The sequence below is a fragment of the Azolla caroliniana genome, unplaced genomic scaffold (assembly GCF_043228905.1).
Source record: "Azolla caroliniana isolate FFs.n. ecotype wild unplaced genomic scaffold, voAzoCaro1.0.p SCAF_4, whole genome shotgun sequence".
Classification (NCBI taxonomy): domain Eukaryota; kingdom Viridiplantae; phylum Streptophyta; class Polypodiopsida; order Salviniales; family Salviniaceae; genus Azolla; species Azolla caroliniana.
The window spans coordinates 24,000,042-24,017,244 of NW_028230439.1; the positions used below are offsets into that span (position 1 = coordinate 24,000,042).

Below are 17,203 nucleotides of genomic sequence, written 5' to 3' on the forward strand. Positions count from 1 at the left end.
TAGAAAGGGCAAAGTGTCATGATTGAGCATGCCTCAAAAGGAGAGGAGTGTGGCATTCACATGCCTCAAGAGAGAATCATACCAAGGAGAAAAAACAAAAGTAGGGGCTAATATTCTCCCAAATGTCCATGTTTCACTTATGAGTTTGAAATTTGTTGGCTATTGTGGTATTTACCACTATGAAAGTCTAAAAGTGTCCCCACATTTGCAATTGAATGGTTAGGGTAGTTATATTCGTCGAAAATGAGCTTAAATATCATGAAAACCCAAGAGACATCGCCCAAAATTTCCTTCTCTTGCGGATTTTCATCCAAGCTAAAATGTCACCCGAGCTTCTATACTTCATCGAAATCCTTGAGGTTCCTTATCTTTTACTCGAATGGGAACACACGCACACACGCAAGCTGTAATGTTTGGCTTTGATTAAAAATGCTATCACCACACACTCTCTATCCTTACACCCAACACTCTCATCCAACACTTTCCTAACAATTTAACTAATCCATCACTTATAGTTACACTATTCATCCAAACTCAATTAATCCATCGCTTAATAATACCTACACTATTTAGTAATCCAAACTCAAATAATCCATCACTTATACCTACACTATTTAATAATCCAAACTCAATTAATCCATCACTTCTACCTACACCAATTAATCCAAACTTAATCAATCCATCATTAATACCTACACCAATTAATACATCCATCCATCATGTCTGCCTTACACAGTAGGCATCATGTAGAGAAGCACTTCACTATGAGGGAGCTCGTGCGGGATGTGATCATCGGTATGTCGGATGGCCTAACAGTGCCCTTCGCACTCGCTGCAGGTCTCTCTGCCTCCGCCGATGCCTCATCGTCCATCATTGTTACGGCCGGCATTGCGGAGGTGGCTGCAGGTGCCATAGCTATGGGCCTCGGTGGATACCTTGCCGCAGCGAGCGACATGGACCACTACAAGCGCGAAGAGAAACGTGAGAAAGAAGAGATCCTTGCCCTACCCGACACAGGTATACTTTTTAAGTGAAGCTTACCTAAATAGGGTTAAATTTTTGGCCATAATTAGGCCTAATCAAGCAACCTAATATATGGCTAATGCCCAAGTTTAACAAAGTGATGGGCCAATTGGTAGATCTAAACATGGCCCATGATTATTAAGCTTAACCAATGCTAAGGGGCAATTCTAGAGCTAACCATGACCATGGTTAAAGGTTAAGGAGAATTTGTAGAGCCTAAGTATAATGATTAAGTTTAACCAAGTAAAGTGTTTGCAAAACTATTTAATGGTTCATCGCCAATGTAACTTGTTCTTGCTATTGAACTATGGCTTTCATTGGTTTGATCCTTCAAGTTGTCTAGTCCCCCCATTTCGTGGAACCAATGTTTTTTCGTGATTGTGCTCTTGGTTTCTAAGGCATATTATTTTGTGTCTCAAGAGCTAATTGGATCTCGATTCATCACTCATTTCTTGTGGCCAATGACTTTGTTCCATGTTATAAGCTTGGATTTACATCTTGAGAAAGTAATATCTAATTTACCTTAAGTCTTTGTCCCTCATTTATTCAAGGTCCGTGATTCTTCATCACATGCCGATGTTTGCGGCTCTCAACTAAATGTTTATCTTATGTATTGCTCATGTAGAGGCAGAGGAAGTCGGGGAGATATTGGCTAACTTCGGGGTGGAGCCTACAGAGTATCAACCAGTTGTCGAATCTTTACGGAAAAGACCAGAAAACTGGGTGGATTTCATGATGAGGTCCCTTATCTTTTCATTCCCACTTTCTCTCTCCTTTATATATATATATATATATATAGGGTAAAAGCACAAATAATTTTTTATCTATATAGGCATGATGAGTAGAGTGTGTTATAGAGAGGAAGGGGTGTTTTTGTGGACAACAAACAAGAGACAAAAATTGGGAAGAAATCATTAATGAAAAATAGGTCCAACAAGTTAAAATGAATTTTCATCTATTGAATCCCTATGAGTTAAAAACTCATGAAACTCCGAGTTTTTAAATATGTAAGGGATTGAGTGTGCAAATGTAATTATTAAACCTTTTATGAAACAAAGAATCTACAATTTTCTAATTAAAACTACAGTAACTAACAATACACTAGGAATGCCTCTAATGCAACTTTGAGACCTTAACAGGTTTGAGCTAGGATTGGAGAAGCCGAACCCACAACGTGCTTTCAAAAGTGCGCTTGCCATTGCTATGTCATATGTAGTTGGAGGATTAGTGCCATTATCACCTTATATGGCCATACATAATGTCGAAAGGGCATTGTTTGTATCTATTGGGATCACATTGGTGGCATTATCTCTATTTGGTTACCTCAAGGGTTACTTCACAGGAACCCAACCCCTTAAGAGTGCAATCCAAACTGTGGTGATTGGCACCCTTGCCTCTGCTGCTGCATTTGGGCTTGCTCGTGCCATCCAAGCTTCATCCAAGTGACACAATCCAAAAGTTCTATACAACACTCCATAAATCTTGCTAAACATTACAACATTTCTATGGACCCCTATACATATTCATTATGCTTCTTCATGTTTGATTTTCAAAGCATAACGCACCTGTATAGAAAATTGTGTTATGCACAAAATTGAGGTCACATGACATCCAAATTCGGCACTTAAATAAAATGTAAAGGGCCAATTTATCAACTTTAGATATATATTGTAATGGATATGTCAAAGTTGTTGTCATCGTTGTTGTTGAGGCTCATGAGATGTTTATATGATTATAATCACAATATTATCATTTTTACATGAACACAGATAACTTTGTCTTTCTTTGACTTTCATCTGATTACTAATATTTAGTGATTTTTCAGCTGGTTATTTTGATAAGATGTAGGATGACAGTGCCATCATAAGAGGACATTTTTAGTCCTCTATGGTTTTATTGCAAGGTATCGCTTCACTGCCTATCTTTATAATATGATTGTGATTTTTTTGTGAAACCAGCCCTTACCTTACTTATTATTGGAGAAAATACAATAAATCTGTTGTGGTAGACCAAAGTTGTTCAAACAAAACCATGGCGCACAACTCACTTTGTCACATGTGCCCTCATTACAAGCACATATTTCTTGATCATAATACAGTGGAAATCGAGAATAAATTACAAAAAGTAACCGAATTAGTATCAAATGCTTGTACAATTCATGATTTAAGATATCGTGAATTTTACAGAAGTTCAAACTTAAAATTATACGAGATGCTCCTTTATTATCAAGCTCAACTCATCCAACCACTCCCATGCTATCTCAATCTCTCTCGAAAAGATGAGGTGATCTCATTTTAGAAGAAAATACAAACAACCTTCATAAAATTGCCCTAGAGGCAAGGTGTTGTACCTCATACCAAAATTTGAATCAATTCATGTAAATACCTTTAAGCACTGGGAACATATCTTCCCAATAAACCATCACTTCTAATGGACTAAATCATTTAACTCTTTATAATTACATGTTTTTGGGTCCAAAAGGTCTTCAATTGTATTATACTCCTACACTTTGAGACGTTCCTTTATTAGCATTGCTCATTTGAATGTAGGTAATGGGGTCATTGAATGTACCATATTTAGTGATTGGTTGATGTTGAATTTATACTTGAGCAATTTGTACCTTATTGGTGTCAAGAAGGTTATACTAGGGTTGTTCAAGGGGTGTTTGACTCAAGACTCTTAATACCATTTTTGAAGCCTTCGAGCATTTTTGTAGTACCATATTTAGTAATTGGGTGATGTTGAAGTTTTACTTAGGTGTTTTGTGCCATATTATTGCCAAGATGGTTATAATAAAGTTGTTCAAGGGGTGTTTTACTCAAGACTCACTACACAATGTTTAATTTGTTGGCATAAAAGGCTGACTCTTCTGCTTTGTATCTTTAGTGTGAACACATCTTGGAGTTAGGGTTTGAGTATATAAGCTCAACCCTAACATTGTGAACAATCTTCTTGTTGAGTCTTGGAGAGAAAGAGTTATAGAGATAGAGATAATAAGATTTTCCATTGAAGCTCGTGATCTGGGTCTATTAGACTTTTCTATTTCTCCCTTTGTCATCTATCTGTGTTGTTTGTTGTACATCCTACGACAGGTCCTCACACATTCTTCTGCACATATCTTCCATCAAGTGTATCAAAGTGACTTTCTGTTCAGCGGCAACGAATAGGTAAAAAGTTGAAAGAAAAGACTAGGTCAATAAATCTCACTTTGAAAAGAACATGGCTTCAACGTCTGATACAAGAGTTGAAATGAATCCAAAAGTTCAACGACAAAAACTTTTCTCTATGGAAGGAGATGATGTAAGACGTGTTGATCATTCAAAGATAGTAAGGATCGGCAATGGCTCGGCTCAAGCCTAAACCATTTGGCTAAAGCGGTTTAAAGTAGCTTAGCTGCTCGGCTTGGCTTGAGCCTCACCAAATCGGCTCAAACCGGTTAAGCCGTTTAGAAACTTGAGATAGAGAGAGAGAGGGAGGGAGACTACACAGAGGAGAGAGGGAGAGAGGGAGAGGGAGGGAGGGAGACTACACAGACGAGGAGAGAGGGAGAGAGGGAGAGGGAGGGAGGGAGACTACACAAAGGAGAGAGAGAGAGGGGGAGGGAGACTAGACAAACATGAGAGAGAGGGAGGCAGGGAGAGGGGGAGGGAGGGAGAGAGAGGGAGGTTTCCAAACTGTTTGACAAATTTAGCCAATTTTCAAGCCATTTCCCAAACCAGTTTAGGATCGGTATGGTTTGGTCTGGTTCAGGTTTGAGAACCCCAAAACGGTTTAGGCTTAGCCGGTTTGCCTAAACCAAACCGTTATCGATCCCTAGAAGATAGGTTGAAGCCATCCGGCACAACGAAAAGCCTACTTCAATGTCTGCTGAAGAATGGAGATCCATAGACGAAATCGCAGGCTCCAACATTCATATGCATCTAGCCAAAAATGTCTATTTCAACATGGCTAAGGAGACAACAACATTCTCTTTGTGCAAGAAGTTACAAGCACAACTTTCGCCAACAGTTGCCCTAGGCTAAACTTGGACGAGACAATTGGCCAAGTACTCACAAAGCACATTTGGCAAAAGTCGATGGGACTCACCATTGACAAGTCGGCAGAAGCCCACCACTCGACCAATTCGATTGAGCCGATTGACAGAACCAGTCGAAAGAACAAAAAGAGGGGAGACCGACAACGATCGAAGTCTAGAAATAGTCAACAAAGTGATATCTGCACACATTGCAAAAAAACTGGTCACAATATTTCCGACTGCTCGTCGATCATAGGAAGGAGAACGGTCGACGATTCGAGCAAAACTCAGGACGATCTGACTCAAACCGCTCTCCAATTGGCAACCAAATCAATGTTGCCAACTCCCAATTAGGAGAAATTCTCTCTCTAGAAGTCCTCTATAGTGCCCAAGACGAACAAATGTGGCTACTGGACTCCGGTGCCACATTTCACGTGATCCCCAACATCGAATGGTTTTCGAACAATTCGGCTAGTGCCAGCGGCACAGTCTGACTAGGCAATGGGCAAGAGTGCACAATTGCAAGGATCGGAGAGGTCGCCATCCAATTGCCAAATAGCAATACAATCACTTTGCACCAAGTTTGACACATACCTGAGCTCAAAAGGAGTCTGGTCTCCATTGGCATGTTAGATGAAGAAGGGTACCGAACAACCCTCACTGAGTTGACATGGATGATCTATCGAGGAAATCTGAAAATCAAATACAAGTACAATAACTTGTACCCACTTATGACGATTAGTCTAGAAGGGGCAGTGAACATAGCCGAATCGCAGGACTCAAACTTATGGCATGGCCGACTCGGCCATATGTCTCAAGCCAGATTAGATCACCTGATGACAATCGGCTACATCACACAGCTCTAGACAAAGACAAAGATGGACTTCTGTGAGCATTGTCGTTATAGGTAACAGACCCGAAGTCCGCACTCTCGCCACTACAAGACGGTACAACATCGCCTAGAGCTCGTGCACACAGATATATGTGGGTCTATGCTCGAGCGATCACTAGGAGGCTCATGGTACCTCATCACATTTGTAGATGACTATACATGAAAGGTTTGGGCCTACTCGATTAGGTCGAAAGACGAAGCGTTCGAGGTCTTCACTTGGTGGAAAGTTAAAGTGGAGAACCGATCAAGATACAGAGTGAAGATACTCCGATTTGACAATGGAGGTGAATACCCCTCCTGAATCTTCAAACAGTACCTACTCGGAAAAGGGATCCGACACCAAAAGACCGTTCCATACACACCCATGTAGAATGGAGTGGTAGAATGGATCAATCCAATGATCTAGGAAATGCTCCAGCAACCCGGATTAAAGCTGGAATTCTGTGCCGAGGCACTGTAGACGACAGTTTATATGATAAATCTATCACCGTTAAGGGCAATGCAGCTCGAAGTGCCACATGCACTATGGTCAGGCAAACAATCGACCTATGATAGACATCATATATTCGGATGCAAAGCCTATGCGTTTATCCCCAGGGAGAAAAGGACCAAGTTGACGCCCCATGCAACAAAGTGCATATTTCTTGGTTATGGACCGATGGGGAATTCGGCTATAGATTGTGGAACCCAGAGAACCGGAAATTGATCCGGAGTAGTGACGTAGTCTTCAATGAAGACTCGATTCTCTCTAAGTGGAACCAACAGAAAATAGTTGGTAAAAAGGTCTCCTTCTACACCGACAGAAATGTTGTAGAAGGACTGACCCACCGGGCCAAATCAAAGATTCGACAAACAATCAAAATCGACCAAGCCAACACCACCCCTGTCGACTCCGAATTGGCAAGAGGTCCACTAGTCGAAAACAATTCGACTACGAGATTGATGAAAGCTAATAAGGACAAAGTTAAACTGACCAAGGCAAAGGTCAATCACTCCCGAAAAAGGGTAGGATGACTCGACATTGCCGACATCATATTGCAAGGGCGAATTATCCAACAAGATTCCTAAAGACAATTCAAATAATACCGGTTGATCGACCGAGCCGACTGAAGAAATTGAACCAACAAAATCGGCACCCAGGAGATCCGGACAAGTTAGAAGGCCAACCGAGTTTTATCAATCGAGCCTCGACTACGTCAACTACACAGACGTAGGCGAACCGAGCTCCTACAAGGATGTCATAGCCACGCCGGACGCCAACACATGGCTACAAGCCATGAAATCCGAGGTGGACATGATTCATCAGAATCAAACATGGGAGTTGGTTGAATTACTAGTTCGAAGGAAGTTGATGCCTTGCAAATGGGTCTTCAGATACAAATATGTATATGACTCAGAGAAGCCAAAATACAAAGCTCGGTTCGTCGCAAAGGGCTTCAAACAAGAACATGGGGTCGACTACGATGAGATATTCTCACTAGTAGTCAACATGACCACCCTTCGGCTCCTACTCGGGGTTGTGGCGACTGACGATCTAGAGCTCAAGCAGCTGGACGTCAAGACAACATTCCTACACGAAAACTTGGAAGAAGACATCTATATGTCTCAACCGGCAGGCTTCACGACGACGGGGGAGGGAAGTCACCTTGTATGTCGATTGAAGAAAAGCCTTTACGGCTTACAACAAGCGCCGAGAATGTGATATCATAAATTTGATACAACATCTGACAGCTTGGCTACCGTCAATCCGACACTGACCCATATATGTATGTTCGGCAACTAGCCGACGAGTCCCAGATCTACTTGATCCTATACGTCGACAACATGATGATTGTAGGGAGCAATCAAGCTGAAATCGGAAAACTAAAGCGGAGCCTTCACGAGAAGTTCACGATGAAGGAACTCGGACAAGCCCGACACATACTGGGCATGAGGATTGAGCGAAATCGGAAGACTGACTCTTTGACTCTCCCAGTTCGACTACATCTGAAAGGTGCTAAGGCGTTGTCGTGAAGATTTTCGGGTATGGTGAGAAAACAGGATGGAATGGGCAAATTCGTCGATGTGCAACATGTGCACGTGTACATTAGGAAATGTATACAAAATAATAGGGGATATTTATCCCACATTGTAACGTCCTTCCCTCCTTGGACTATAAAATGAGGGAGGGATCTCTTGTGAGAGGGTTGCCCATTTTGAGTTAGGAGGGTATACCGTTAGATCTAGGGTTTGGTAGCTTTCTTCTTCTTCTTTCTTTTGTGTGTTCTTCTTGGAGTGGTAGTTTAGGGTTTCTCTGGGTTCCTATCTCTCTTCTTGGTTCTCTTCCGCCCAATCCGACATGTGCACGCGGAATACCGTGACAACGCTTCAACATGGAGAATGTGAAGTCCACACCAACACCACCTCCAACGTCAATCTGACTATCGGATGAGACTCTCCTTCGACAGATGAGGAGAGAGAGCTCAATGGAAAGATATCCTACACATCGGCCTTAGGAAATATCATGTACGCGATGGTGGTGACCCGACCTGACCTTGCATATGTCGCAGGGGTCATCAGTTGGTACATGTCGTACCCAGGACGAAAGCATTGGGAGGCCATCAAACATATCCTCAGGTATCTGAGAGGAACCAAGGATGCACAACTGACTTTCGGATCAGCCAACCCGACTGAAGTCGAAGGCTCTACCGACTCCGACTATGTTGGAAACTCCGACAATCGGAAGTCGACATCAGGCTATATGTTCACCTATGGTGGCAGCGCCATATCATGGAGGTCGAAGCTTCAAGAGTGCACAACCCTGTCTACCACAGAGGCTGAGTACATAGCAACATTAGAGGTAGCGAAGGAAGCTATCTAGTTGCACCGACTGTCAGCCGACTTCTCAGCTACACGACAAATCGACCATCCAGTGCCGACCATCTATTACAACTCACAGAGCGCAATACACCTCATCAGAAATCTAGTCTATCATGCGAAGAAGAAACACAATGAGGTGCGGTTCCATCATATCTGGGAACTCGTAACAGAGAAGAAGCTCGAAGTCCGAAAGATCAACACTGAGGTAAACATTGTTGATTGCCTAACGAAGCCACTCCCAAACAACGCTTCGGAGCACTAAGGACAAAGATGGGACTACTACACGCGACCGAGCAGAAGAGTGTCGAACGAGGAGCAGAAGGTAAGTCAAAGACTAGCCCGATCCAATGAGCTGAAAAGGCAAAGTCCATAGAATCGGAATGTCAAGAGGCTGAAGATTCAACATTGATCGAGGATACCGACTGGAGAGGAATTGATCAAAGGACAAACGAACCTAAAGATAGATCGAGGATCTAGTGAAGAGTACATGAGCAAACACGAGTGGATAGCAAATGATCGACCCAAGGCCGAGAGTCAGAATCATACATGAGGCGATCAGACAAACGAACCGGCTCAAACAAGCCGACCTAAATGACATACAATCTGTACAACTAGTCGAATCAGGCTAGATCCCAACTTTACCCGCTATTGATTCGGCTATATGCCTGACTAACTTGTAATTAACTTTAGATTAAAATTGTAATCTAGGTTTACGGGGGAGATAACCCCTTACCATTGTATATAGAAAGAGTAGTCCTTTTATAGGGGAGTTTGTTGGCATAAAAGGCTGACTCCTTCCACTTTGTATCTTTAGTGTGAACACGTCTTGGAGTTAAGGCTCGAGTATATAAGCTCAACCCTAACATTGTAAACAATCTTCTTCTTGAGTCTTGGAGAGAATGAGTTACAGAGATAATAAGAACTTCCATTGAAGCTCGTAATTTGAGTCTATTCTTTTCTATTTCTCCCTTTGTCGTCTACATGTGTTGTTTGTTGTACATCCTACGACAGGTCCTCGTACATTCTTCCGTCCATATCTTCCATCATAATTCCTAGACTAATACTACAAGAGGTAACAAGTGACAATTTTAAACATCAATGTAAACCAAAATGTCACATGTCGATGGTGATGGTGTATTTGAGCATTCCAAGAAAACAATTCTATTATGTTATATGTGCCAACCAAAGAATGAGTACATGGAGATAATAACTATAATTGGATAGTTTGAACCAAACTAGTTTCTCCATAACAACCGTGCAAAGATAGCCAAGCCAAATTATCCTTACCCACAATCCACCATTATTGGTCATTCACATATCTTTTTAAAGTGGCAACGTAATTGAATTCCTCGGTATACACAAGTGGATTAAGTAGAGTTGCAGAATACTTTATATCTAAATGTACCGAGATTGACATTCCATTACTCCACTCATTTGAATTACTATGCTCAATTGGATAGATATCATATATGCTACTATTATTAGTCAATATGACAGTTTGACAAGTAAGATGTGTAGATCATGCTTTTCAACCATATAAACAAGCTCCCATATAGTTATACTTATATTTTCTCCTTCATTTTATTGGTATTTGTTTTCCTCAAAAGTGACTATAGATCATCAATAATAGTTATCTCAAACATGTGCTATTTAAACATATAGCATGCTCTATCATGTTCTTGCCATATATGGAGAACTTCTTGGATATTGATATAGCTTGGAGAAGATTGCTATATTGCATGCTCTATTATGTCCTTGCTATATATGAAGCAACACTTGGATATTGATATACTTGGAGAAGATTGTTTGGGTGATTACAAGCATTCAAGGTTATGTTCAATGGTATGTCTTGATTCAATTGGAAAGTGATAGATGAAGCAAATTTAATGTATTGTTAGTAAATTTGAGAGAAATATCACATACTAGACCTTTATCTACTATAGAAGAGGATGTTCTTTGTAGAGCAAAACGCACATTGTAATTACATGGCAAACAAAAATTAGAAAAGTGGCATCTATAGGTGAAGCAAATGCAATTGCAAAGGTTGTGCTAAAAGTATATTGGAGCAACAAGTCACAATTTCTTGGATACTTTTCACTCTCATTAGGGAAGGTTGTCCTATTAATGCCATTGTTTATGCAATTGCCACTCATTCAATGTTATTATACATGGATAGTCTTATGACATCTAGTTAATCAAATAGGTTGCAACCACCCATACTCTTTGTTCAATGATCTTGAACATAGGCAAACAATAATGGATACTCTTGTTGTTGAGTTCAATATCAAATTTACTAAGTCACAACTTTTACCCTTACATTTATAGGATTGATATGCACAAGTATGACCAAGGTTTATAAATGGCTATATTGAGATAATAAGGCATCTTGGTTGCCCCCTTTTGTAGAATGTGATACGGAAGAAAATTTTTGAATGGGTTTTGCAAAGAGTTACAAAAGTTGGCCTTATTGGAAAATAATCACTTGGTCGTTACATGTCTGGTTATAAATAGTACAATCAATATTTATGGCTTATCTATACATAATACTACTTACCTCTTATTGATTGGCCTAAGGACATGTTGGCAAACCATAATTTCTGAAATGTTCCATCAAATTTGGCGCTCTAAACATTTTAAGAAGACCTATGGCTTTTATTTATCACAAGCATGGTTATGCACACCTAGGCTCTCTAGGGGGATAAAACTTACTATATCTAAAGCTACACATGTTGTCAAGGAAAGCTATGTTGCTACCCACATTAGTCCCAAAAATTATGTGGTGGATGAATATATTAGCTCATGTGTTAGTGTATCTTCAATCACCTATTTTTTATGTTTAGGAAATCTTGTGCATCTTCAACAATCTAGAGGTACACAATTGGAGACATAAGACTCTCACCCCAACCAATTATTTACATTAAAGTTGTGAGCCATGAGCTAGTATGAAGAACGCATGTGTCCCACACCACAACCATATACCTCTATGCTCTTTCTTACCTTGGACGAGTTGCACAAATAGGACATACAACTCATTGTGGAGGTGCAAACCCCAAAAGATATGAGCAAGCAATCCGCAGAAGGGTAGTGAGGACTTTAAAAGGCATTAACCCTACACCCCATATCGAGACCATCAAGGGGCAAGATATACAACCAGGCTACGTCTAGGTGCCAAAAGCCAATCAATCAAGCTGTCCAAAAATAGATGAGTCTATCACTAGACTGCCCTTACTAATTTCCACATGAGACGACATACATATATGTATTTGCATGTGAGCGGGTGCAACCAATGGATGGATGGAGGGGGATATATATGTAAAAAAATAGAATATACATGTGATATTTGGCAAGAAGAAGGGTTGGGTTGGATGGATGTGTGTGTGTGTGTGTGTGTGTGTGTGAGAGAGAGAGAGAGAGAGAGAGAGAGAGACCTCTCCCTAGATAGGCATATGATAGGTAGAGGAGACTAAGAAGTGTTGTAAGTAAGTGGATTTTACATACAATTAATATAATTGTGTGCTTTTACCAACAAAAAGAAAAGAATAAGAAAGAAAATAGAGAGAGAGAGAGAGAGAGAGAGTGAGAGTCTATTGAAGGCCACAAGAGTGTAAAGGAGGAGGAATAGTGAGGGGAGGGAATGGGTGAGGAGTGTGTGGCTCTCATAGCAATGGAGGGATGGATCCTTCCTCTCCTCCTCCTTCTTCTTCTCCTCCTCCTTCTTCTCCTTTATCATATCATATACATATCTCTCACCACTTGGCTTTTGCACACCAGTGAGAATTACTCCCCTGCTCCTCCTCTGCTCCTCCTCTGCAATCCCCCCCTTGCTTACATTGAGCTTTTGTTCCTATGGCTCCTGCAGCCATTGCTGCTCTTTCTTCCTCCGCCATCGCTGCTCCGGCCCAGGTAGTAGTGTGTTATGTTTAATCAAATAAGAATTTCTTTCTTACTCCTCCTCCTCCTCCTCCTCCTTCTTAAGTTCTTGTTTCTTCTTGTTTCAGGCTGCGAGCAGAGGTGCAGGCATTTCCGCGGATTTCTCTGGACTCAAGTGCTCCAACAACCTTCCACTAACGAAGAAGAATGATGACTTTCTCCTCCAAGTGTCTGCTCAAACTGCATTTGTGAGTAAAAAACACACACACACTCAAAAAGAAATCTCAAAACACTGTTTTCTAAACCCACCCTCATTGAGGATTCAGCCATACCAGTTGGAGCTTTGTAGATTCATCTTCAAAGGATCATGACATATTGTCTGGCCAATTGTCGTAACAACATATGCCCAATAGGCCTTGCAGAGTGTATTAGCTTCTCTTGGCTATATAATGTCTTCCATACTGGCAAGGCTGTCACAAGTAGCATATAAGAGAGGTTAAGGGGAGTCAATGTGTATCCATGAAACAATCGAATGAACTTCGGGATGATGGCAGATCTTTAAATACAATGTATTACGTTTAATGTATGCTATGCGCGGTAGCTTAGTAGAGCTTGGCCTAGCTACAATATAAGCACATGCATACATCTAGAAGGCTATATATATGGGAGAGAGTTGGGCAATATTTCTCATATAGTCTCTCTGTTGTCTGCATGGGAACCAGATGCATGGTGAAGTGGGAGGAAGGCTGAACAAGCCCTTGCTCCTACTCAGTTTGCTCAGTCTCGCCTCCAGGAAGTTGCATGCTCACTATTTCAATGAACATGGCTTCTTTTCCTCAATTGGAAAATGTCTATTATCATATACATTGCATTGATGAATAAAGGATTTTCATGAATTTGGCCATGATGGATGTGCAGCCCATCTTCGACAAAGAACATATATATATATATAATAACGAGCACACAATTTCTCTTGCAGGCTGCCTCGTCTGGACAGAAGAGAGCCATCGCTGAGGCCAAGATCAAAGTGGCCATCAATGGGTTTGGCAGGATTGGCCGGAACTTTATCCGCTGCTGGCACGGGCGCAAAGACTCCCCCTTGGATGTTATTGCCATCAATGACACTGGAGGTGTCAAACAAGCCTCTCACCTTCTCAAATATGATTCCATGCTTGGAACCTTCGATGCTGATGTCAAGGTAGCAGGCGATTCCGCCATCTCAGTTGATGGGAAGGTGATCAAGGTTGTCTCCGACAGGAATCCTCTCAACTTGCCATGGGGGTATGTCTATTGCTTTTATTTCTCTATTAGCAAGTTCATTCTGGCAACACAAGAAGTCCTAGACATTTTCCCACTATGATTCCCACATTGCAGATAAGGGCATGACATCATGAGCTTCTATATACAAGGTGAAGCATACCTAGCCAGGTTTACTGTGTTGCCACAAGATGCTCATGAGGGATGTGAACATGGGAAAATGTCTCTGCTTCTTGTGATGTGTGTGTGTGTGTGTGTGTATGAAGACCATATATGAGTTTTGTTCATGTTTCATACAGAGAATTGGGAATCGATCTAGTGATTGAGGGAACTGGTGTATTTGTGGATGCTGAGGGAGCAGGGAAACACTTGACTGCAGGAGCTAAAAAAGTCTTGATCACTGCACCAGGAAAGGGTGCAATCCCAACATATGTTATCGGAGTGAACGAGGAGAAGTATAGCCCAGATGAGCCAATCATCAGCAATGCTTCATGCACAACCAACTGCTTGGCACCATTCGTCAAGGTGCTGGATGAGAAATTCGGTAATGTCTCTAGACCTCTATATACATATACACAAATAGATGAAAGTTTTTGTTAGGTGTGGTTGATATCAAACATATGATTCTAGTTTTTTGTTCTAAAAAAGATCTGTTCCACACCAATTAGTGACAACCAGGTTTTCTCAGTCTGCACTGGAGGCTACTTCTTTAACGCTTCTTTCAAGTAGTACATTATATTATTTATTATCTGAGGTCAAAACCCACAATATGTATCTTAAGAAAATGGTCATCAGGTCACTATATGTATCTTAAGAGTAGAACGAATAAAGAAAGAAGAATATATATAAATTTATCTTTGAGACATTGCATGTGAGGATTGATGGAGTCAAAACATGAATTGTCAATATGGGAAGTATGTTTAACATAATTCAGTTGATGCAAGATGTGCACATATTGTCCCTAAAGCCTAAGGATCTGACCCATTAAAAAATTATCAACTGCCTAAGAGCATGAGGCATTGCGATCAGTTCCAACCCTAGATGCTAAACATATGGATGTTCCATACATCCAATGTTTCATCTTGTTTATATGCAAGAACCTGATTCAATGAATATGTATGTATGTGCTTACAAATATGCACTGAGAACTACAAAGCTGATGTTTGATCTTGTATTTGGTCAAGAACCACAAACATATAGTAAAGATACATTGAGAAGATTTGATGAAACTAAAGACTGAACTTATATGTACAAGAAGCATTTGAAAGTATTTACTGTTGATGCATTGTGTTAAATGTTAGGGATGAGAGTTCTAATCCTTGCTGGGGATGGGTACAGGCATTATCAAGGGAACCATGACCACAACCCACTCATACACGGGTGACCAACGTTTGCTCGATGCATCACACCGGGATCTAAGGAGGGCGAGAGCGGCTGCCTTGAACATTGTCCCTACATCAACAGGGGCAGCCAAGGCAGTGGCATTAGTGTTGCCCAATCTCAAGGGGAAACTCAATGGAATTGCATTACGAGTTCCTACACCGAACGTGTCAGTGGTGGATTTGGTGGTACAGGTAGAGAAGAAGACCTTTGCAGAGGAAGTGAATGCAGCATTCAGGGAGGCTGCGAACAAGGACTTGAACGGCATCCTAGCTGTGTGTGATGAGCCTCTGGTGTCTGTTGATTTCCGATGCTCTGATGTGTCCTCCACCATTGATTCATCACTCACCATGGTCATGGGCGATGACATGGTCAAGGTTGTGGCTTGGTATGATAATGAATGGGGTTACTCTCAGCGTGTTGTCGACCTTGCTGATCTTGTTGCCAACAAGTGGAAGTGAGGATAGTCCTCCTTGAAACCCTAATTTGGCTCCTTTAAGAAACTGTGACTTCAATTCTTGTAATGTTGCACCTCCATGGTATATCATCTATATATATCTCATATATTTGATCCCAGGTGGATAGCACCACCACCCCTGTTGTATCAAGATTTTTAGCTCAAATCGAGCATTGCTCAATTGTTCATTCCTCTCCTAACTCATGTCTACCATTTCTATTCCAAATCATAAAGCAAGATTTTTGGCTGACGTTACTAGTTCAAAAGTAGGGATAAGTGATTCAGACTAGTGCAACATAAGATGATTATACATTTGTCTGGGTTTAGACTGCACTTTTATCACTACTAATCTATGCTAAAAAGCCTCAAGAAAGAAAATAGTGAAACTTACTTCATATCTTTTGCCTGAAATTGCTGCACACTATCTCTTCCCAATGACGCCATTCTTGCACACCTACTGACCATCTTTACCTCTCATACTGTGGCCCCCTTCATTTTCCATGACTCCTATTGCTCACCTTTTTCTCAATGTAGCCTTTTGTATGTCTATTGAGACATCTTATAATCCTGACATTCAACGCTTGCAATACGAATGCACAGCTTTCGACAATTGTGATGTGCAAATACATCCATTTAGAATGGTCTCTTTATGAATTCATTGAGATTTCAGTTTACTCAAATACCTAATGATACTGATTGCCCACATAAAACCGTTGACCTCAAACATGATAATACTAGATAAAGAACAAATGATGTAAAGAATTCTTCCTGGCTCACTTGTCCACTGTCACATACCTGACGCATCTCCAAAACAGTTCTACACGCACAAGCTTTTCTTTGACCCTAGTTGGAATCTCAAAGACTTTCACTTCTTTATATTGCAAGTCCCAAGCTCTTTATATTAGTCTAATCCTCCATGTAGTAATGGTCAATAGTATATAATATATAGAGATGATTATCCATCTTTCTAATCCACCATGCACATCAAAATTAACATAGAACTACTTTCACATAAGGAGCAAAGTGTGGTAACGAAAGCTATGCTGAAGGTTTGAACTACATAAAATATTTTCTTCTTGCCATCATAGCATTATGAGTTCATTTATAACCTCACTTGTTTAACATGAATTGAGCATGTCCACAGTTATAGAAGATGCAGGACTTGTCTGGCAAAGTAACCTTTGTATTAAACATGCCACAAAAACAATCCCTACTGGACGCAAAGTCTGTAAGCTCAAATATTGCAAGTGTAAGATCCTCCAATATACAAAAAATCCTCTCTTTAAGAGAAGTTTATGTGAACGCAATGTCCTAAAACTGGGATAATAATATAATGCGAGTGTAAGATCCTCCAATATAAAAAAAATCTTCTATTTAAGATAAGTTTATGTGAACGCAATGTACTAAAACTGGGATAATAACAACATCGAAAGTCAATTAACATCAGCTG

The 17,203-nt window shown here is 40.7% G+C and overlaps 2 protein-coding genes across 2 annotated transcripts; both read left to right on the forward strand.

Annotated features, from left to right (window-relative positions):
* The first annotated feature begins 260 nt into the window (after positions 1–260).
* LOC147865539 (vacuolar iron transporter 1-like) lies at positions 261–2,722 on the forward strand. Its single transcript, XM_087318372.1, has 3 exons — positions 261–1,017; positions 1,649–1,763; positions 2,163–2,722. Exons 1-3 carry the CDS (start codon positions 720–722, stop codon positions 2,467–2,469), a joined length of 720 nt encoding a protein of 239 aa, XP_087174498.1. The 5' UTR covers positions 261–719; the 3' UTR covers positions 2,470–2,722.
* A 9,803-nt stretch (positions 2,723–12,525) lies between these two features.
* On the forward strand, positions 12,526–15,953 carry LOC147865540 (glyceraldehyde-3-phosphate dehydrogenase A, chloroplastic). Its single transcript, XM_087318373.1, has 5 exons — positions 12,526–12,692; positions 12,788–12,907; positions 13,639–13,940; positions 14,216–14,460; positions 15,255–15,953. The coding sequence occupies exons 1-5, from the start codon at positions 12,636–12,638 to the stop codon at positions 15,755–15,757; spliced, it is 1,227 nt and encodes a 408-aa protein (XP_087174499.1). The 5' UTR covers positions 12,526–12,635; the 3' UTR covers positions 15,758–15,953.
* Positions 15,954–17,203: the final 1,250 nt, after the last annotated feature.

Bases quoted from the DNA above. Each gene is read 5' to 3' on its own strand.
- LOC147865539 (XM_087318372.1), top strand. From the start codon at position 720: ATGTCTGCCTTACACAGTAGGCATCATGTAGAGAAGCACTTCACTATG. The intron at 1,018-1,648 runs GTATACTTTTTA...TTGCTCATGTAG, and splicing joins CCTTGCCCTACCCGACACAG to AGGCAGAGGAAGTCGGGGAG. The intron at 1,764-2,162 runs GTCCCTTATCTT...AGACCTTAACAG, and splicing joins TGGGTGGATTTCATGATGAG to GTTTGAGCTAGGATTGGAGA.
- LOC147865540 (XM_087318373.1), top strand. From the start codon at position 12,636: ATGGCTCCTGCAGCCATTGCTGCTCTTTCTTCCTCCGCCATCGCTGCT. The intron at 12,693-12,787 runs GTAGTAGTGTGT...TTCTTGTTTCAG, and splicing joins CCATCGCTGCTCCGGCCCAG to GCTGCGAGCAGAGGTGCAGG. The intron at 13,941-14,215 runs GTATGTCTATTG...TGTTTCATACAG, and splicing joins CCTCTCAACTTGCCATGGGG to AGAATTGGGAATCGATCTAG.